General features: G+C 39.2%; 1 protein-coding gene across 1 annotated transcript in view; it reads right to left on the bottom strand.

Moving 5' to 3' along the window:
- Positions 1 to 1,571: 1,571 nt before the first annotated feature.
- The window catches only part of LOC137151074 (uncharacterized), a 39,922-nt gene continuing 18,079 nt past the window's right edge, over positions 1,572 to 23,414 (bottom strand). The window contains exons 2-11 of the mRNA XM_067545299.1: positions 22,608 to 22,775; positions 18,242 to 18,329; positions 15,822 to 15,985; positions 13,899 to 14,106; positions 12,102 to 12,183; positions 11,420 to 11,514; positions 10,117 to 10,242; positions 8,434 to 8,593; positions 2,730 to 2,966; positions 1,572 to 1,862 (exon numbers count right to left, since the gene is read on the bottom strand). Coding sequence (XP_067401400.1) covers positions 1,805 to 1,862; positions 2,730 to 2,966; positions 8,434 to 8,593; positions 10,117 to 10,242; positions 11,420 to 11,514; positions 12,102 to 12,183; positions 13,899 to 13,920 — 780 coding nt within the window. The 5' untranslated portion in view covers positions 13,921 to 14,106; positions 15,822 to 15,985; positions 18,242 to 18,329; positions 22,608 to 22,775 and the 3' untranslated portion in view covers positions 1,572 to 1,804. The remainder of the gene's footprint in view (positions 1,863 to 2,729; positions 2,967 to 8,433; positions 8,594 to 10,116; positions 10,243 to 11,419; positions 11,515 to 12,101; positions 12,184 to 13,898; positions 14,107 to 15,821; positions 15,986 to 18,241; positions 18,330 to 22,607; positions 22,776 to 23,414) is intronic.

Here is a 23,414-nt window from a genome sequence, read left to right as displayed (position 1 = left end):
TGTCAAAGGAAGCCAATACGATGAGGTAAACTTTGCACCTGTGTAGCCTACAAATCAAACAATACCCTTACTGCAGTTGCAGTGTTCATTGTGGCAAGGTGAAAGACACAAGGTATGTTTTAACACTTTGCTGTCAACAGACTGAATGGATGAAGCATCAGCTTAGCATGTGAGATGAAAAATCCAGCACCAAATAGATTAAACCAGTACTGAATGTAAAGTATGGAACAAGATATAAATTTGTTCCACACTACAGACTCATTTAACTACTTAGCAATGCCACTTGGACCTGGGCCACATGCAAAGTTGCACTAGTTTAACTAAAGGTGTAGTTTTACAACTAATTTATGTAAAATGGTACAACTTCATCTTGGTAGTGGGGAAATGTACCAGAATTACCATAGTTACTCATATAACACCTCATGTCAACACTTTTAGTCAGAATGACTTTTTTTGGCTTGCATCCACACAAACAGTTATAGTGGTTTATCTGTGCTGGTAAATTTCCTGGCATAGTTTAGACCTTTGTATATGAGACTTTTATATTGGTTTAAACACTGGCTTCCTTGTGATGCAAGCTAAAATAATATGAACCAGGTGTAAACTGATATGATTGTCTGTGCAGGGGTTTGCACTGGTTTCAGTAAATTGCTTTTTAAACCACACCTTTAGTTAAACCAATGCTACTTTTCTGTGTAGACAAGCACTTAATTACTCAAAATTAGAAAACAAGTATCCTTTCCTGAAAGCATCTCTTGTAATCTGCTCATTGTTATGCTGCCTTAAGAGCTAAGTGCTAATCATGAACAAATAGTTGATTTTTTTTTTAATTTGGACATTAAAATTAGTTTGAGTAGCAAATATCTGCAGTTGTTAAAATGGTGCAAAGGCTGATTCTTGGTTTTCTGTCCTATACTGTGAGATAATTAGGAAAAGTTGTAAGTTAGCTAAATTAATATTTATATTTGTGTAGTTAAACCCTTGCACTGCAAACCTCTTCTTTAGATGCACTTAAACTGGCTTATCCCCTACTTAAATTGGTTTAATTTAACCCAATTTAAGTGAGGGTTACACTGATTTAAATTAAGCTACATTAGAGGTTTGAACTAATTTAACTAGATTGTTTTGTGTTTTGTTTGTTTTTTGGGGGGGAGGACAAGGAGGGGGTTAAAAATCCATTTAGTTAACCCAGTGCAAATTTTCTAATGTAGATCAGGATTTAATTTATGTACAGAGGGAAAAGAAAGATATTTCCATAAAGCATTCCTATAAGTGAAACACTTTAGATTTTCAGTTGGTATTGCATTAAACTTTTTTTTCTGGTATATTTCCATAAAGCATTCCTATAAGTGAAACACTTTAGATTTTCAGTTGGTATTGCATTAAACTTTTTTTTTCTGGTATATTATAAATGTGTTATGCCAAGTTTTATAGGAACAGGTGTTTATTTTAGCAGGTAATTCTATCTTTAGAAGGTTTGCTAAATTGTTGATTATGCAATGTTGTTCTTACAAAAGTAAAATCCAGTTATGTCATTAAAGAGTCTCCCTTCAAGAACGACAACACTTCATATTTATTTTCCAAAAGGTCAACAAAGGTTCCAGAAAAATATTTTAAAGTAAACATTTTTATAAAAATGTGCAACAAATACATCAACAGACTTCTGGCTAATGGGCTGTGTATAACAATATAATTAGTTTCTTTGCAGTTATTCAAAGGGCATAGCATTCCAGCATTTTGTTGTAAAAGTCAGAGTCCATAGGCTCAAGTGAGGGAGCGGTTATTATAGGTTATCCTGGATTCGTTATTCCCATGCCATGATGACTTTGCTGAAGTTCACAAATACTCCTTTATTAGATTTGCTAGAAAAAAACCCCATACAAAACATTCAGTTAATGTTTACAAAATGTCTGTCTTAGTGCTCACTTTAAAACTCCCACAGTAGTTAAGAACAAAATGCAGCTTTCCTTCCTCTCTCCAAATAAAACACAATATTTAATTAAAAATCATGAAATACACTCTATAAAGACTGATTGATTTTTTTTTTTCATTTCTGCAAATCAGTTTAGTTAGTAAAATCTGTTTTTGCTAACAGAGTAAAATTTTGCTCTTGGATCTGACAAGCAGATCTGGATTCCAAATTTTTGTTTCTAAATATTCAGTATTTCAAATGATAGAAATTTTGCAGAACTGACAGTAGGGCTTCGCCCTAAACCAAAGTGAAAACCAGTTTTTATGGTTCTACTCAGTCTGCTGATCTGGCATAATGTTGTGTTTCTTATGAGCTTGGAAGATCAATATGGTTTGACAGCCGTTTTTACTGGTCTGCTCTAAGAAATGCCAAATGATTGGTAAGTGTGCCAACCTTTAACTTGCAAGCGGGGACAGGTGGTCACCCCATGCATTCTGATTCACCTGAAACGTCCTTTATTTAATTTTGGGCCATTTGTCTTGGTTTTCATGTGACTTGCTCTTTGTCCAAAATAAATTTTGAAAATTTACTAATTTTGCTTCAAAACTAGATGACCTGGCAGTGAAAATGGGCAATACATTTTCTTTGCTTATACGTATTTGTTGATTAAATAAAAGCTAAGCTATTTATCAGCAAATTATCTTTTGATAAATATATTTATAATTATTTCTAATAGTTATAGAACCATAAATCACAGATTTTTCAGGGGAATAGTAAGAGGCTGTTTTGTTGAAAGTAACTATAAGGTTAATCTTACCAGATATAGTATCTTGTTCCCTGAAAGGTTCCATCATGTTTTCCCACTTCGCTGCCCTCCAGTTCTACCCCAAGATACATGTCCTCTCTCCCAACCAGGTGCCCCAAGTACTTGATTGTTCCTTTACTGATCTTTCCTGCTGGATGGGAGAATTTCACCAGGTTTCCAACTTTCAAGTCTGCAACACTTCTTGGTGCAAATGGTCGTCTTTGTAACAGCACCTTACCCACAGTAGCCCTTGTGTAAAAAATAAAAAAAGCAAAACCATTTTCTAAAAGAGTAAAACTAATTTTAGACTTTGAAGAACTCTTAATTTGCTGGCTTCTTTTCAGAGTACCAGATAACTCTTTGTACGTGTGATCCACTTTGATAAATGCCCTGTGAATTCCAGTTAGAATTCTTACATTTCTTAAAACTACATTCTCAACTGGCAATCCGGAAAGACTTCTGGGGGGGGGGAGGTGTTCTGCCCCACAACAGCACGGAGGCAGCTTAGGTAACTTGTTTTTTATTTTTCTCCTGTTACATTCATTCACTATAAAGGGATAGGAATACACAAGCAGTCCCAGTGCACTTCCTGATAACTGCTTGCCTGTGTAGATACTCACTCCCCAGTTACTAACCACAGCAAAAATATAATTTGCATCTCCACTGGGACAGAGATGGTGAAAGCCTATCACACTTGGGACTTGCAATGAATTGGACGAAGCACTAAGAAATGTATTATATGGAATAATCCTATTCTGACAAGGGCATGGAATAGATGACCTACTATAAATTTGTCACTAAATGTTATGCCTCTCTATTCTTTCACTTGCCCTCCCTTTGTCCTTTTGCTGCCTGCTAGGCCAGTGGCAGAGCCAAGAATTCTCACTACTGGTGAGATTGTGGCTTAACTCAGCTCACTACACTGGGAGCACCATGCCAAGATGCAGTCTTAAAACAAATCACCTAGTATCGTGAACCCAATGGAACTGGCCTCGTTGAAGGCACCATGACACACAAAAGGATGCAAGGAGAATTATGCATTGTGAAAGGTAGGGAATGGGGGAGCAAGGGGGCTCTTCTGAAGACTTTGCAGAGATGATGTGGTTAGAGATTTTGCCTTCTGGCAAAATTCCAGGCTAGCAGAGTCACTCCCATCATAAGTAAACCCTTCTGACTGACCCTTCTCTCTAGGCAGCAGGGACCCGGTAAGTATTCCCGATGAGAGGACCTAAGCTAAGTATATGATGGTGAACATACACTAAAATGTGCTGGATGAGTGGATCAGAAGCCTAACATGTTCTGTCACTGTCCTCAAATATTCATGTATGTTCCTCCCTTCACCATATTCCCCATTTCCCTCCTCTCCAAGGGGCCTAAGTTCCAGCCTCAGTCTAAGTATTACTCTTTGTGCCTGATAAAAACCTCAGTGTATGTTCAAACTGTTTTGGTACAAAGGAACAGACTTGGACTAACGGTTCTTAGTTCAAGAATTCTCTAAAACTAGAATGCACTAGGATTGAGACCTCCATTCCCAAATTCACAATCCCTGGAGCCCATTGGGATACTAAGAAACCCTGCCTGAGGGCAAGAGAGAATGTGTAAATTCCTGGTCTGTAAAGGTTGTAAGGTCAGAGATAAAGAATCAATATTGTTCTTCAAACTTGAAGTTCAGGTAACTATTCCAGTCCTGACAAGGTTCCGATTCCTGTGAGATTTGAATTCCCTATATATATGTTAAGTAAAAGAATGGAAGAGGTCTTTTATTGGAATTATGATTTATCAACTGCTTTGAGTTGGTTACACACAGAAGGACCTCACTCAGCCGCGAACAAAGAAAGCGACAGACTGCAAACAGATTTTCTTTCTAGGTCCTTCAAAAATGTATTGGAGCTTAAATCAGGCCATTCATGCCATGAAGTTATTTATACCAGCACTGAAAAACCCAAATGATCACAGTGTAATGTGTCATCTGCACAGCCAGTGTCTCCTGCAGGAAGTGACCAAAAGCCACCAGTTTAGATGAGAAGCAATAATCAGGATACTCTATGCCGTACATCTTTTTATCAGCTCCAGTGAGGGAGCAGCTGAGCAGAACAGATGTTTTTTCCAGGACAACAGGGCCAATTTTGTGATGAATTTCCTATTTTTGTGGCTGAAGCTATTCAAAGAGTTGGATCCTTCCATGAAGCCCAAGAAGAAGCCTCCTTTATGACTCATGACACTCAAGAAATTTGATGACTGATGCCTTCTCGGTGTTATGGGCTGAGCGTGGCTGAATGCCTTCCTTCCTCTTTCACTGCATGCCAGAGCACAGAGGCAGCCCTGGATAATGGACTAAACATGGGACTGGGAGCTACAGGAGTTATAATCCTGAGTTGTGTCACTGACTTCAGTGTGTGGCCTTGGGCAAGTCCACGAGCTGCTGTTTTTCTCCTCTAAAATGGAAGTAATTACTCTTTTCCTACCAAAGCGGTGTTATGCCGACTTAAGGCTTGATCTTGCACCATTTAAGTCAGTGGGAGCTTTGTCGTAGATTTGGATCCATAGTGAATGTTTGAATGACTTGTGAAAATGTGAAGCACCCTGTAAGTGGAGTGTAGGGTACAAATAATACATTGAGGAGTGCCAGCAAACTGGATACTGTATTTAGGGAACAGTTACTCCATGGGCCACCTGAACCAGACTAGACTACAATTACCTGCATGGCACAAGGTGAGGAACACTGACCCCACCAAAGCTTTCCTGGGCAAAGCCCTGGCATGTTTTTTCTAGCAAGGGCTTGGAGCCTGAGCCAAGACTGAAGATGGAATTATTATTACATACGGGCTGGCAACTTTTTTTTGGCCATTGTTCAGCACAAATGCCAGAGGCTGGATTTACACTGACTGATGTGTGAATACCGACAACACAAGTGAACTACCTCTTCCTTTGGGGCTGTTGCAGAGAAGGCAGTTTTAAGTTGTACCAAGGACTTCTACCAGGGGTTCTATTCCCAGATTTTTCATGGTCCTTCCCGTAACCATGGGAAAGTCGTTTCTTAACCCCTATATTCTGCAGTTTACCCAGATGTAGTGAAGTTTTACATTCATTTTACATAACAGGCTAGTTGTGTGGTTTAAATGTTTGAGATGTTCTGCTGAAAGGTGCTACCTAACTATGAAGTATTGCTACCGAAGTGTCTTCTAGTTAAATCATAGGGAGGTTGTGAACTTGCAGAATGACTGACTCCAAAAATGCCTGTCTGCTTGCAAATGATTCTTACATTTTGCGTTTCACGTTTTACTGCTGGCAACTTTTTTGGATGTGTGTTTTTTCATATAATATCTTCTTCAGGGCTAATGCCATGCTGCTTGCGTGGTAGTGTTAAGTTCTTTTGCTACTTTTGTTTAACCTTTTAGACAGATTTTCTAAAAATCTTTTAACCTAAGACTGCATTTTTTAAAGCGTTCTTGCAATCGGCTTGGTCACATTCTAAAACAAGTGATAGTGGTTTTTTTCTCTCATGTTGGTTAGGAATAAGAGAATAAGTAACTGAAAAGCATAAGCAAAACTAAATAACAGCTAAATTGTATTGTTCTACCAACAGACACAAAGTATGAAGAACATGAATTATGACATCATTAGTTATTGTATTCAGTCTCTGTGCCCCACTCCCCAAATATACAGCCATTTAATTGGCAATGGGCTAAAGACAGCGGCCTAAGATGCCATTGAAGTCAACAAGTATTATGAAAACTGTTTATTTTTCCCTAACAGTAATGACTTGTCAAACGTTACCTTAATTTTGTTAGCCTTAGCAGACTGAACATTCATGGATACTGTACTACCCTCTCACCCTTTGAGATGGTCCTTAGAAAACAAGAAGTAAGTGCACTGGCAGTGTTACAAATCAGCATAGCCTGTGCCATCGTGTTTTTGGTCTACGGTAATTCAGTTACCTTGGCTGCCAATCTAGCACTCATCATAATCACTACATTCAATTATATATAATCAGGAAAAAAGAAACCTCAGCCTCTCTTTAAAAACAATATATCTAAAAATGTCTCTGAAAGGATTGTTAGATAACTCAGGACAATTGACCATTGCTTCAATCCCAGCCCTGGTTGGTAGGAATAAAAAAATCATTATCATCTGATCACTCAGCCCTGGCCTGTGTGAAATGACTGCTCCGTTCCTAATGAACAGTTGTCCGCCTCACAATAAGAAGAAAAAGTACACCCTTGATCCTGTGTCTCAGCAGTGAGTCTGAGGACTAAATGGACCTGGATACTCACCTGCCTAGAAGTAGTCCTCCCCCTCTTGGTCAAGACCAAGTCACACTGGTTGCTGTTAAATCAGCAGTACTCTTCAGTTAAGCAAAAGCATTTTGATTTATTACAGGGCCACAGTAAACAAAGCAAGAGAGATACAGTTTAGTTTTTTCTTGTTTGAAATGAGTTTTATGAAAAACATGATTTAGTTATAAACATTCAGAGGGTCTGATCTATGAAGGAGGGCGGCATAGAAACAAACTGGTGGAAACACCTTGTGGATGAGAATCAAGAGGATACTGATTGGCTGGAAGAAACACACTAGAGTACAGAAGAGAATGGAAGGGATACTGGCTTCTTGCACTGTAAGGGGATGCCGATCTAGTAAGTGACCTTCATATCTGGATTCCCCACTTCCCCTAGGTTCCACTATAGCCAAATTAGTTTGGAAGTTGTGACTTTTCCTCTCCGAGGTGGACCTCACTGCATTATGCTCTGCAATACAGCAGTGGCTCCCTATACAGGGCTACCCACCTGAGAACTTTAGTAAGTGGCTGCCTGCTTGTTTCAAGTGCTTCTAGCATGGAATGTTTTACACAGGTCCTCTGTAGTCTTGTATAGTTATAAATTAGTTTCCAGAAGCAATTCAAGGTGTTGATTTTGATCTACAAAAGCCCGACAGTTTTGGGTGATGGCTGCCTCTCTCCTCGTGCTCCACCACAGTAACTGAAATAAATTTGTCTGAGAAACTAGAAGCAGGATGTGTTGACCCTTGAATTCACTTCACCCACTGGTCTGGCAAAGCCACCATGTGAAGCCCATCAGGGAATTCTGGAAGGCATATCATTACCATTACAGTTGGGTCTCTGCTTGAGAATGGTGGCTTGAAGATTTTAGCTGATGTTTTAACAACTGATGTTGTACATGGGAGGCACTGGCACGTGTGTCAGGCGACTGTGCTTTTAACAATTTAGTGACTAAAGAAAGTGGCCATACAAGCAGCCCCTCATACATCATTCCTAATACTTCAGGAAGTGGAAGAAGGGATGAGACGCTTGCCTGGTTACACAACACATGTTCCTAAAGCAGATTTACACACAGATTTCTTTTAACTGAAAAATAAATTGAGAGGGAGACCTTAATTCTATCAGTGCCTGAACAGCTAAAATGCTTCTGGATGTACTCATCAGCATCTCTGTTTTTAGGTTTTATACTGCAGCTCATCACCAAAGCACCTGAGCATCTTCTGAGAAAGCAGATTAGCACTAGCCAAATCTCTAGTGGACTTCTGGAGTCTCATGGAGACTCCTCCTCCTCTTCCTTTTCGGGGAATAGAAAGCTCCGGTTGGGATAGAGTTTATTTTGGAATACTGTTTTTAAATAGGATTAGAAAATTTAAAACGTCTAGCAAAATGTTTTTGCTTTACTTTCAATAAACCTGTGGTTTATGCTAATTTCTAAATTACCTGTTCATGGTCTGTTTACTGCAGGTATCCATTGCAGAGAGGCTGCCTGTTGTTACATCGACATCATGCTGTAGAGAGTTCACATGATACGTCCTATTGTGCTGACTGATTGCAGGCAAATCATCATCACACGCCTCTGGAATCTCCTCACATGCACCATCTTGAAAGCAGCAATAAAACCAGCATGGTTAGAGGGTGCATTGAAGTTGTACATAGTACATGAGTTTTCTAAACCAAAGGCTAGAAAAGGATCTACAGGAATGTATACCAAACTTGGTTGCGAACGGCAGCTTAATCTTATCTGTCTGGAAGTAGTAGATTGATGCACAAACAGAATGGCTCATAATAATAAATGAAGTCTTTCAATGTAAGTCCCTGGTTCAATTCCAGCTTAGGGCAGAAGAGGTTGTCAGCTGACCCAGCTGAAATTTAACCATGGACACAATTCAATTTAATGGTCACATGTTTGATTTGTCCAATAAACTAAATACCTACCACCACAAGTGGCAGTGTTACAGGTAGTCTCAAAGGTGAGTCAAAGGCTTAACTGGCCATGAGTTGGAATTGTGCACATACATTTAAGGAGTTATCAGTCTCTAGCACATCGCTGAAGTACTTTGAGGCAGTGTGGAGAATTTGCACAACCACTGCTCCTGTCTATGGTGGTGTAGATTGATTCAGCAGCTTCAGTCTCCTGAAACCAATAGCCAGCGCATTTCACAAGCACTAAATTTGCGTAATGAAAAAAAAAAAAAAGAGGCTAGAGATCTATGACTGTGGAAATTCCAGATGACTTTTTAAAGCAAAGTGACCTCTAACAGCAGATGTGTCATTCCGATTAATCGTGGATCCTTTCTTACCTAAACAGCTCATCTTCCAGGGATCAATGCATATAGGGGAAACTCTGTGTGTGGGTTTCCCAGGAAGGGTCAGTCAGTGCACCTTTGGTGCCTGTGAAGGCTTGGGAGAAGGACAGAGACTGAGCACCACAACCCTGAGGAAGCTGATAAAAAAATAATGCAATCTGGGGCTGTGCTGACAAAGAGCCGCCAGAGCTGGTGCAGGTTGCAATACTTCCATGCAGATGGGTATGACCTCCTGTAGGGACCCCCTGTTATCTATAGGATCCCAGGCTGCAGATGGTCTATGGCCTCTTCTGTGGGTGAACAAAGATGGTATGTGTTTTGGGGGAAAACAGAACTAAATAAATGTAATGCTCACAAGAATTAAATAATTAGAATTTACTTAAAGAAAAAAGCTTCCTTGATATTATTTGTGCAACATGCTTCCATATCTAAAGTACTTTCAGGATACCCATCACTGTAGTATTTGAACCCCAGGGTCTACTGTATATCTCAGAGAACATCTTTGACTGCTGTTGTGAATATTCAGCTTTTTCAAAAAGAAGCCCTGTTTGATCACCGCTTCTCAGCTTGGATTACTTCTGATACAAATATGAATAAAGGGCAGACAAAATGCCTTGTGTGAATATTAAGACAACAGTAGATTGATTGATTGAATGTGAAAATATGGTAAGATTATTTAATCATCATCAAAGCAGGGTTCTGACCACAGAGGTATTGGAAATAAAAATTCTATGTAATGCAGTAGAGAAAAGCGTCAACTGAATTGGAAAGAGTTTTAATGAACAACTCTAAACAATATGCAGTTAAAGTAATGTACCTTTTGAGTTTCTCTTAGGTTCTTTCTTTAAGCCTGTATCATAGTATCCAGTGATAAGAATCTCTGTCGACTCACTGTTCAGAGACACCGAGGAGGCATTGCTTTTAGAACAGTCTTGTCGCCTTTCTACAGAAAGAAAAAGGTTTGCTCATATCAACTTCTACAGCTCTAGATATTACTGTAAAGATGAAATTATTATTTTGAGCAGTAAAAAATGTACTAAGGCTTAACAGTCTTGTACTATTATTTATTTGTATTGGTGGAGCACCTGTGTGACCCAGTACCATAGTCATCGACTATGGAGCAGATATTAGTTTTAAACAGAAAGCAGAATTTGATACTACATTATGAAAGCAAAGCTAGGCTCATTATGATGAACCTGAAGCTTAATAGTAAAATTACCATTCTATTTATTAATAAAGGAATACAGTAGGCTAAGCAATTGGTTTAAAGGGCTGTTTTCCAGTCTTTGAGAGAGACTTTGTTACACATCTAATTCTCACATATAAATGCAATTTTATTATTTATTCATTTATTTAAATTTGAACACTCCATTAATGCAGGAAGCAGTGAAACAAAATAAGAGGACATACTTCAGCTCAGGTCACAAATCACTTGTATATCAGTGTTTCCTATATTGGTGTACATGGCCATGTATCATATACATTCTTAAGCAATATTTCTACTGTCAGGAGCAGTGCAGAAAAGTGGTGAAAGTAAGAAAGCAAAAGAGAAAAGTTATTGCTTATCACCTCTTGTAGACCAGGCATCTCAGAAGCACTGTTTAGGGATCATATAACCTTAACTGTAGTGTGGCTGGCTTAAAAATGTGGGCATTAGGCTACTTCCTGTTTAATTAATTAAAAAATGGGGAAAATATTCAAATCATAAAAGTTACAGGGTAAAAAATGTCTGAGGAAAAGAAATTCTGCTTATTTGTTTTTTTTAAAATGTACTGCTTATGCCATTGTAAGGAAAACACTAATAATAATAATAACAACAAAGTTCTTCTTCGTCAGAAAGACAAAACGATAGCTACATTTGGATATTTGTTAGATCTTCATTTAACTTGTTTCAGACCCTAGCCCTGTAATGAGCTGTCCATAGGGAGATCTCTGAACCTACACAGAGCTCATTTTGTGTTATCTCAGTAAGACCTCAACTGGGAAGTTTTTGGAAATATAACTAAAAATCCCAGTATCACACCTTCATTACTGGAGCAAAAGCCAGTGCAGGCCCCACGTAAAATTTATTTTTATTTTTTAATCCCAACATGGCAATTTCCAAACTGCACATCACTTACCATCAGACAAATGGGGGTTGAAAGCTTTGAGGATAGACACCATTCTACTGCTAGGAATTCCATTCATCTCATCTGTTTGTAAACCTTCTTTCCTACTAAGAGCAAAGGTATGGGAAAATACAATCATTGTTTACTGCTCTTTGAAGAAAATGAGGGATCATGATCATTAGATCATTTTTTTTTGTACGTAACTCATATCAAAACAAAGATTTCCAAAACTGGTGAAAGCAGATGGGGGTGTGGAGAGAAAGATGCTATCTTAGCAGAATTGCTCAAATCTTAGCACATTTTCCCATCATATCCAAAAGAGATTCTGACATGCTTGTTGGTTAAAGCAGATCTTGACAAGAAGGAACAATTAATCCTATTCTCTGGGTCATAAATTGAATAAGATTAATTTATTATGTATTTCCAGTACTTGTTCAGGTAGTAACAACTGTGTGCCTATAGAATTGCTCAGCATAGTTGGGCATTCAGGACAAATACAAAAAAGGGGCTTGTAAAGGTTAGATTGTAACTTCCTGTATTGGTAAGCGGAGAGTAAAGTATTGGCTTTTTTCCGTGGTATCCAGTTTTAGTCATTTCTTCTCAATGTGTATTGCTTGCTTGCTTATAGCCACATTCCCTGGCTAATGTAATAACATTGGTAGAAAAGATTACATGCATTTCTCCCTTGACTTACCCATACTGCACTGATGACAGAATTCTAGTCTGAGAGTCTTTCTTGCAAAGATCAATCAAAGGAATTAATGTTGTGGTCTGGCCTAAAAAAGAGTAGTTGAATGCAGAGTTATTTTTTTGCCTATTGTCTAGTGATATGTCTATTGTCGAATTACCAGCCTTTCACTTCTCAGTTTTTCTCTGGGTACTTCTTAGAGATTGGAGAAGTGATGGCTAGAGATGGCTATTTTTACATTAACAAGACCATTTTCAATCTGTTTAAAAAACAAATGGGCTGATTTCTGAAAATTCAAGTTGAAACTTTATGAAGGAAGGAAATTTGATCTTTGAAGGATTTGAAACTCCTCTAATCCCTAAAATCTATCTGAATTCCCACTGCTTTCACCCATGTGCACTGTGCTGATCACTGTCTACTGATTGGTTGTTTGCTTTGTCTTGTTCCTTCCTTTATCCCTCTAAGCCTTGTTCTTCCTGTTCCTCTCTATCCCTCATTTTCCCTTTATATTCGTCTCCCTCTTCCATCCTTTTCCTTGGTCTTCTGTTACCAATTGGGCTTCAGCATTGCACTTAATGCATTTAATAGTGAGAGACTTAACCATGGGTTTAAGGGTTTTGCTGAATCAGGGCCTTCAACACAGCAACTCTGAGAACTTTTGGAATGTGTGGATGCTGCCGTGCTCAATACCTGTTCTCCTATGAATAAGGCTTCCAATGACTCAAATGTGTGTCTTTAGTGAACTGCAGAATGGATACAGTGCATCTCTTCCCCCCACCCCCCCAAGTGTATCTAATTCATTTTATAACTTTATTTAGTGCTTTCTAATGAGCGTTTGAGCCAGCTTCTATATGCACAGAACAGTGACATTGCGATGTTTATTCATTCTTATGTAGCTGTAACCTTCAGTCTCCCACCTCAATGACTTTTCAAGCAGGACCACTGGTAAGTCCTGCTTGGTTCCTTTTTCACACACAGTTTTTCCAATTGGTTTCAATCATTCTCTCATTTGTTCAAGACCATTCAAATTAGGGCTCAGAATTTTTCTAACGGGAAATTGCCGCTTCAAAAGGATGGAACGTTTAAGTTGAGAGCAGCAGAAAGTTCACCAAGTAAGATTATGGGGGCACTCTATAGGCCAGTCTTGAGAAGGCTGTTGGCTGTCCTTAGCCCTTGGGGTGCTGTGGATATTATGGCACTCTACAGGATGGATGTTATTCACAGTTTAAGTCTCAAGTGTGAACGGTATGGCACAGAGTTCCAATCATAACAAGAAAAATTGTTCTGAGGTACAGCCCTGGTTGTAAATTGTGTACTGACGCAAGGCACCACATACACAATGCAGTATGTGGAAGAAGAGTAATGACTGAAATTGAAACAAACTGACTAGTCTGTTTTTCCAGTAAAAGCTCTAGCCTTAGAAATAATACAAGTGTGCATTACATTTCATCCAGACACTTTTATAAGCTATTGTTCTTATTGGAGCCTGGGCTAAGATGACATGCTTCCCCGGTGGCAGAAAATACAGAACAGGATGGAACACCCTGCAAGAGAGACACCCTGTTCTGTATTTTACCTCCAGAATTATGGTATATCTCATGCTGTAGAAGGGAGCTACACATTTTTCATGAAGAAGCATTTTATTTAAACTCTAATGGTTTCAAGTAGACTTGTTAAAATGTTTTAGAATGCCATGCATCAGTGTTATGCACTTCAGTATTTCACTGCTTGCCTTTTCTTAGGCCTCTAAAGAGACACAGAAATAAACTGTAAAATGGCATATTTTTGTGTTGCTTGCTTTACCCTTCTTTCTGAATGCTGCCATCTGAGCTAGCTGTTCATATTCCCTCTTAACATCCCACAGCTCTTCTTTCAGTCTGTGGTTTTCCTCATTTAGTTGGTGACTGAGTTCTCTCAACCTCCTGGACTCGCATCTTAGTTGAAAAATCTCCTCATGCAGGTCCTGCTAATAGGTTGCCCGTGGGGTATGCCTCTTGCTCACCCTGTTCATCTTTAAAATAAAAATGGCATGGCATTATTTCATTGCCTATAGCATTTAGATAAAGCCTTGGGGGTAGCTGTGGTGAGATTTTAGTTTTGAGAGAGAGAGATTATATTATGTACAGACATAAGAGAGGAGAGGTCAACTTCTAAATGTGGTTTTGAAGTCAGATCTATCTTGTCTGAGCTCTTGAAATGCTCATTTTAATATTGGTCTGAGTTAAAATCATTCATAGATTTGCTTTGAATTCTACCTGCATGCTTTCCATAGCAAGAATAATTACTTGGGAAGTTGCATTAGTACAGGAAAGCCTATAACATAAAAAAAGGAGAGAAATATAATAATAGTAATGGTGTTAATAGAGTAATAGCAGGGCATTATGCAAAACATGACTAAAGCATTTAGGTGCAGGCTGGCTGTGACACCTAATCATCCATCAACCAAGGAGAGAAATGTACATGTGTTCATGAGCCATAAAAATCATCAAGTGTATGAAATTCCCACACTGCATTGCCTGCCTTTAAAACCGAAAACACATTTTATTATAGCCATAAAAGCAGCATGTGTAGATGCTTCCCAGTAGCTTTCAGTGTTGTTCTTTAAAACTGGAAGTGAAATATAATCATATTGCCCTTTTCCTCAATTGCTCATAAATAGTACTAAAACAAGGTTGTTTTATTAAAGATGCTACTTTGAAAGTGATGTCCCAGTATTGATAAATTGGGGGCCTGATTCCACAAACCTTACTCATAGGGCCAATCCTATTGTATTCTATGCCATGAAGGAATTAACTTCAGTTGGACCACTCTCAGTAGTCAATTTGACTCATGTACAGTACAGGCCCTGATCCTTTAAGTCCAGTTGGTCTAATTACTGTGCATGAAGCAGGCCACTTTTATTATCAATGAGATGGAGCGGCTAAAAACAGTCCTGTTGTAAAAAGTAGACCTATTTTATAAAAAAAACCCAGCAAGCTGTTAAAAACACAGTGTAAAGCCAGCATTGTGGCAGTGAGAGGAAAGAGAACACACAGGCCCCAGTCTGGTTGATAAACCAGATACACGGTTTAAGTTGCTACAATACAAGATAACTGTATACATCATTGTGTTGCTTTTCTGGCCAACAAAATGGAGACGTTCATGCATTAAATTGCATATGATGTAAATGACTCTTGTGAGAAGGGACAGTCCTGTGAGATTTTGAATCCCCTTACAGCTCCGCTCATTTTTTTTTTCTTCTTCTTCTTCCCCTTTCCAGAAAGTCACATATTGGAATGGCTGTGAGGGGTTGGATGTAGCTTTCTCCAGAGTTTGCCAGTAACATGCTGTCCATCAGCCAGAAGGGAAAGCTGGAGAAACTCTAGGCCAGTGTTTCTCAACCTGGGGGTTTAGAGGGGTCGCAAGTGCAGAGCTGGTATTGGGGGTGGCAAGAAAGGCAATTGCCTGGAGCCACAGGGGCGCCATGAAACTAAGTTACATGCCTCAGCCCCGTGGGGGTGGGACTCAGGCTTCAGGGGTACAGTAGTTTGGAAAGGTTAAGAACCACTGCTCTAGGCATTCAAATTCCCCTCTGCATTTTGCTCTCGCTGTATGGCAGGGCTAGCACAGCCAGTGCAAATTCTTCTTATACAACAACTTTGCATCACACGTTTTTCCCTTAATACACACTATTCTGAGTAGGTAGCCACCACCTAGGATTTCTCTGTGGCCTGGGAGACTCCTTACCATTCCCTTGAGAAGATGATTTTCTTCTATCTTCTGCAGATATTCAGATTTTAATTGAGCCATTTCATTTTTCAGTTGTGCAATCACTTTGTCTGCATTTGCCAGCTCCAGAACAGCAATCTCATTGGCCTCCTGAAGATCACTGATCTGACTCTTAAGAGTCCCTGCAAAACAAACGTATCGGCGTGTGTGACTTAACTATGTCAAAAGGGACACATGTCTTGCATTTTTAATTTGACAGGGCACTCCTAAGGAGAAAGAGGAGTGGGCTAGTGCTCTGAGCATCTGGTTAGGACTTGCGTGTTTCCAATTCCTAATAACAGCTCGGACACTAAATCTGTCTGTGGCCTGAGGCAACTCTTTAAATGGGAGTGGGAAAGGTGGGTAAAGAAAGTTGTAGCTTTTTCTCTGGCAAGGGGATTAGTTAGAAAATATTTATCGAGTGCTGAATATTATGATTAATAAATAATGATCAACCATAAATAGTGTCTTTCCAATGAACTATAGATGGAATGAGAGACAACATGAAGCTGAATATGGAGAAGTTTTCTGAGCCCTGATCCTGCATACACTTATGTATGTGTTTAACTTTAGGCACATGAGCAGTCAATGGAACTATGCATGTGTCTAGAGTTTAATAAGTGTGTGTATAGGGCAAGGTAGAGATTAATTTCAAAATGCTCTCAGGAACCATGATTCATGACTTCAGAACAAATCCCAACAAGAAAGTACCAAGCTCTTATTTTATGCAACTTGGTTGTTTTTCTCTTTCTAAAATGCCCTCAAGCTCCTTGGAGTGCAGAGAGAGCTCAGACACTCCAGGAAGAGCCACCGGAATGTGGCAAATCTGAGCGGCACAGACCGGGGAAACAGTATGTGGGTGAGGAGGGTGGGGTATGCGGTCATTGGGTCCTCCAGATTCTAAGCCGGTCCACGGGTTGAGTCTTGGTGTAAGTCAGAGCAGCACCTCAGCATCCTGTGCCAGGCTAGAATCCCACAGCATCATGCGCTACAAGCCTGCCACTGGCACACCCCCTGCACCAGAGTTTACAAAGGATGGGAGAAACAACAGGATTCTTTATTGTTTTGTGGACTTGACTATGGTCCCTGGCTGCCCAGAAAGTCTGCAAAGGAGCCAGGAGTTTCCAGTCCAGTGCCTTAACCACAAGTCCATCATTAATATTCTCTCTATTAGGTACAGAGGGGACCCTCCTTTTTCCTTACTGTGCCTAGTTTTAGACTCAATAGGGATTAGCCTTTCTCTCACTGTCCCTCCACTCAGAACTGTGCAGGGAGAGCCTGCTTCCAGGGACACAAAAGGGCCCATTAAAACCTTATCCTCTCCCTCCAAAGTCCTCCCATCAACCCCACCCAAAAAGTGGAGGAGATAGAAAAGGAAACAAAGCAGCAATAAATCACAGAACTTGCATGATATTTCCCAAACATCCCTTCACTGACTCTCCTTATATGTAATAGCCCTTTCCTCCCAAATCCTTTGTCTGTTCTATGCGTTCTCTCTCTGAATATGCTGGGGCGAATGTCTTTGAAAAACAGGCAGTCTGGATAGATTTTAGAATTGTCAATATGGGGAAATTTAGCTATCAGACTAACAGCTTCAGACTGCTTGTTTAACAATATTTTTTTTTGGGGGGGAGGACATGTCTTTGTAACTCCTGCCTTTGCCCAGTGATTGATTTGTTTGGTCAGCTATGTAACATTCTTTTGATTGACATATCTCTGTAACTTTTGGGGTATAACGGGGAGGTAGCAAGTCTCAGTCAGACAGATCGCTTCATGGACACATTGGAAAGATCTCATATGGAAGGACCAGCCATCTGGAAATCTGTGACTGATTCACCCAAAGACTGCCTCAGACTTGTGGGGTAACTATCTATTCTGAGGTACTCTAACAGCCTGTAGTATTTGTATGTGCTTAAGACTAATAAATGGAGACTTCCAGTAAAAGTAATTCCAGTGGGAATTGCTGGAGACCATTAAAGCTTTAAGTTAAAAGCACTTGGCTTTGACTTGTCTGTGGCAGCCATATAGCAGGTGGAGGTACTGGCTTTCCTTTCATTTATGTCCTGACACCAACTCGCAGAGACTAAAAGTTACTGGGTCGAGGAACCCTGGGTAACAGTCTAGGTGCTACCATAATTCAAATAACAATTATCATTGTTTTAGATCAGCATGCTTTAGATTACATGCTCTTGATTGGATTTTCTTTAGACTTGGTAAAACTCTTCAGTGACATTTCATGCCCACATGTCATTTAGCAAACTCTGCCTGAGCTCTTTGTTTTAAATTAGCTGCTAATTGCCGGGTGACAGATGTCCTGCCAAAAAGAATGTGTTAATTTGTGAATGTGTTTGACAAAGAAAAAGGAACAATAGACCCAGATAAATGACATTGCTTCATACCAATTTGTTGCTGTAGTACTAAAGGTGAGCTGCGGTCAAAGATGAGGTGACTGGGAGTTGTCCTCTTTTCTTTAAAACTCCTTGTCTCCTGACAGTGAAATCCAATTGTTTAGAATTAATAGAATTTATTACCAAGGAAATATTAACAACTTTCCAGAGTTTTCTTCCCTTTATTACTTGCTTTGGTCTTCTTTATATTTTTACTATTATACATACATTTACTCTTCACCCCATTTATCTCCCAGAGTTTTTCTTCTTCACTCTTATCCTCCCTAGTAAACAAAAATGTAAAGCTGCTCTGAGCTGTAGTATTGCAGAGCATCTTCTGTTCTGACCATGAGTCTGCAACAGCTCAACAGTTCAAGACTATTTTTATCTCCTTTCCTGGCATTGCCATCTGTCTGGTGAAGAGCTCAGATTATCTGTTTCTGAAGCATTTCACTCCTGTGTCCCAGATTTGCTACAGCCCCTTCCAAAGAAACGCCTCGCTGATGTTAGCTGCATGGCTGTGTATATTTTTCCTGGGTACCATCAATTTACAGCAGTGTTTCTGGTACAATGTTGAAGTTGGTCATTTGTTCCTTGTCTCTCTGCAAAACAGAGAGGCAAGTAAAAGGAATGAAAAAAAGAAATGAATTGAATGTTGAGGCATTGAGAGTAACTTTTGTAATTGCTGCTGCTTTAAATGTTACTTCACAATATACTGCAGTAAATGATTTTTTATTTTATTCAAATCTGATTTTATATCAACTTGATTGGATGTACTTCAAATAATATGTTTTCACTTTGTCTAGTTGATGGTATACACAGTATCACTTACAGGATCTCTATGAAACATTCCTAAAACTACAATATCCACCTGGAGAAGTAAAGAAACAAATTGACAGAGCCAGACGGGTACCCAGAAGTCATCTACTACAGGACAGACCCAACAAAGAAAACAGAACTCCACTGGTCATCACCTACAGTCCCCAACTAAAAACCCCTCCAACACATCATTAAAGATCTACAATCTCTCCTAGCAGATGATCCATCTCTCGCTCAGGCAGTGGGCGACAGACCTATCCTAGCTTACAGACAGCCCACCAACCTGAAGCAAATATTCACCAGCAACCATACACCCTACAAAAAGTCCAACCCAGGAACCTATCCCTGCAGCAAACCTTGTTGTCAGCTCTGCCCACACATCGACTCTAATAACAACATCACTGGTCTTAACCACATCAATCACACCATAAGGGGCTCATTCACCTGCACATTTACTAATGTAATATATGCCATCATGTGCCAGCAATGCCCCTCTGCCATGTACATTGGCCAAACTGGACTGTCACTACGCAAAAGGATAAATGGACACAAATCAGACATAAAAAATAACATCCACAAACCAGTGGGAGAACACTTTAATCTCTCAGGGCACACTGTCACTGACTTGAAAGTCACCGTACTTCTCAAAAAAACCCCTCCAAAAACAGACTTGAAAGAGAAATTGCTGAGTTAGAAATTATCTGCAAACTTGACACATTCAAACTGGGTTTAAACAGAGATTTGGAATGGCTCTCTCATTACAAGAGGTAATTGCTTTGCTCACCCATTCTCACCTCCTACTCAATGACTCTCATTAGTCCTCAAGTACCTTGCTTTCATCCACCTCCCCCATTGTTCTCTATGCACTTGTATATCTGTTTCCTGTTTACTGTATCATTCTACCTCTGCATCTGACGAAGTGAGCTGAGTTTCACGAAAGCTTATGCCTACAAAAATTAAATTTGTTAGTCTTTAAAGTGCCACAGAACTCTCGTTGTTTTTACAGTATCACTGTTACTGATTATATTTAATTGTCAAATGGGGGAGGGTGGCTTATGTGAGAGATTTTTCCAGGTATCAGTCAATCAAATCTTTTTATACACCGAGGACAAATTCTCATTTTCAACAGCAAGTGGGCCAAAATCAACATGTCTCCTAAGCTCCACAGGATGTGTGTTTGTGATCACAATTCATGTATGTAAAATGACATGTCTACTTTAGAAAGAGGGAGGGAGGGCAGGGATCAGAGGAGTGGCCATTGTATGTGCCAATTAAGTTGCAACAGTGTTTGCACTGATAGGCCAAGTACATTGCAAGACAGGAGACCACAGGTTGAGTGCCTTCAACTGCCCAAAAAGTGCCCTTTGGCTCTGATCTGCACCCCAAAAGCCAATGGGAGTTTTCCCAGTGACTTCAATGGGGGTAGAAAGAAGCCACTAACGGTCACAAAATTGCCCACTGGTATCCTTGCTAAAAGACCTTTATGTGTGACGTGGAGCAGGCATGTGCAAGATATCCTTCCCACAGAAATGCAGCTTGTGGTAAAAGAATGATCATTCTCTATTATTTTGAATCTATTTATTGTTAACTTAGTTTTTTATTACATTTGTCTTTCTTTTTCCTTCTAAAGTTTTCTGGACTCTTTGGGTCCCTCTTTTCTTTTGGTTCCCAGCAGCAGTTTAGGTTTCAAATGCCTCCTTCAACTCACCACATCATTTCACAAAAATGAAATTGGGGATATTCAACAGTTCCTAATTTTGGGGTTTTTCTTTTGTATGGCAGAGTTGATAGTGACCAGGGGGCCACCAACTACTGGCAACAGGGCCTCTGAACTCCTGGAGTAGGGAGCAACTTAAAATTGTTTGAATGCACCCCTGGTAGTAGATGTGCACTGCTCATAGATTATGGTGGCTTCTGTCTTGCATTTTTAGATGAACTGAGAATTGAAAGCTCATCCTTTCCTCCCCGTCCCCCCACAAAGGAGCGCTCCTGAAGTTTGTCAGCTAGACGCAACTCACAGGACCAGGCCGTGAACTGATGGTTTGAAATTATATATTCTAATATATTTACAAATCTAGTGACATTAAGCCTGCCACGTATATTCTCTTCTCAATATGTGCACATAGCTACACTTCTCATTCATGGGCATTGTGGACTAGATCATCCAAGAAATTAGGTGGGACATTCCTTGCTTAATTTGCAGTGATTGAATTAATCAGGTAACTAGGGGTTCAGAGGGCCAATTCTAGTAACTGTTGCATGCTGGACTTTTATTTGCATGCACAATTGTTAAATGTGTGTGTAATCACACCTTGCTTGTTGAGGGAAAAAATCATAATATCTAATCAAATTTGCCCACTGAAGGTGTAGGATTCAGTAGAAAGCTATCAAACTAAAATATCTGCAGTGCAACAGCACCAAATCTAAAATGAATTGCTTTGCTATTGAGACAAAAATTGTTTTATTTTCAATTGCAAAAGTAAATAACCCCTCCCACATACACATCCTTGATTTTTGCAACACTCTGTTTACTCGTCTGTCTATTATAGGGGTAGCAAAGTAAAGAGAAAGAACTAATAACTAATTATTCTCCAATTATATTATTATTGTTTTTGGACGTCTTCAAAAAAGGAACAAAGGACATTGCTCTATAAAAATATCTGGAATTATCAGTAGTTTGTAAAGATTTGTTCCCATCTCTTAAAATTTCCATGGATTAGATTCTGTCCAGACATAAAATTAAATATAATTGAAGTACTGGTCACAAAAGACAGAGTCAAAGGATTATGTGTATAACAAAAATAATTGCATGTGTAATATCAATAAGGATCTGGGGGTAATAGTGGATCACAAACTGAATGTGTCCACAATGTAGTGCAGTTGCAAAAACGGCTAATATTCTGGGGTGTGTTAACTGGATAGTCGTATGTAAGATACAGGAGGTAACTGTCCTACTCTACTCAGCACTGGTGAGGCCTCTCCTGGAGTACTGTGTCTGTTCTGGGTGCCACACTTTAAGAAAGATATGGACAAATGGGAGAGAGTTCAAAAGAAACAAAAATTATAACAGTTTTCAAAAACCTGATCTATGAGGAAAAATTAAAAAAAAAAGGGGGGGGCATGTTTAGTCTTAAAAAAATATGTTAAGTGCTGTTATAAAGAGGATTGTGCTCAATTGTTCTCAAGAACCACTTGATGCAGCAAGGGAGATTTAGATTACAGATTAAGAAACACTTTCTGAATATCTAGAAAACTATAAGCACTGGAAGAGGATTCCAAGGGGGATTGTGCTATCCTCATCACTGGAGGTTTTGAAGATCAGGCTGGACAAACACCTGTCATCAGTGTTCTAGGTTTAGGTTCTCCTGCCTCTGCACCAAAGGCTGGACTCCATGACATCTTGAGGACTTCCAGCCCTACATTTCTCTGATTCTAAAACAAACATTGCATGAACACATCAATCTCTCTTCAGAACTTCACAGCTATTTTTAACAGGACTAAGCATCACAAACTTGAGATATAGAAAAGTCACAGTAAAAAAGGAGCAAAATCATTTTACCTCCCTTTTGAACCTTTCATTTTCCGCAGAAAGTAGGCACCGTTCCTCCAACTGCTGCTGATTTTCAATCTGCACTTTCCTCATAAGCTGATTAATTTCCTCTGCTGTCTCAACCAGGGACTTCAGCAGATGCAGGGATATAGCCTGAGATTCTTCTATGTCTGTTGCCTAGTATTTAAAAGTATAACAAAGGGTATCTAGTTATTAACAGTCTGCCATTGGGAGCAATGTGAGGCCTCTAAAGCAGTTCAGATCACAGATACAATAATTGAGTTCATACATTAAATGATATATTAAAAATATACCATGTAGGTGAAATGGAAGAACAACTTACCATTAAATCCACGTAAACAATTCTTAGCTTGTTACTGCTGTAATATATACATCATAATTTGTAGTTGCTTGTGTATTTGAATGCAAAGCTAAACAAGTACAATTTCAGCATGTTTATATTTCTATGATATGACTTACATTTCAGTCACGTAGATCTGTATGTGGGAAACTTTTAAAGTTGCATAAACCATTACACAAGCAGAAAGCCATTTTGATTAGATCTCATCAAAGACTAAATATAAATACAATATAAAAGAATCAATAGATAGAAGTGGGATCTTGAAGCAACACAGTGCATTCAAGATGAGAAAACAGGTCAAATGAAATTTCTGCAGTCGCTTAACAGTTTTGTTGAACCAAAAATGTGCCTGAAGGTAACGAGTGTTAAGCAGATCAAATTATAAATGTATTTTTTTTCTGGCAGATAATCAGTATTCAGGGTATTTAAATATTGTTTGCTGAAAAACATCTTCT

This window comes from Emydura macquarii, unplaced genomic scaffold (assembly GCF_026122565.2).
Source record: "Emydura macquarii macquarii isolate MOO-44397 ecotype Brisbane River unplaced genomic scaffold, CSIRO-AGI_Emac_v2 contig_1043, whole genome shotgun sequence".
Classification (NCBI taxonomy): domain Eukaryota; kingdom Metazoa; phylum Chordata; order Testudines; family Chelidae; genus Emydura; species Emydura macquarii.
This window is presented reverse-complemented; position numbering and strand designations above follow the sequence as displayed.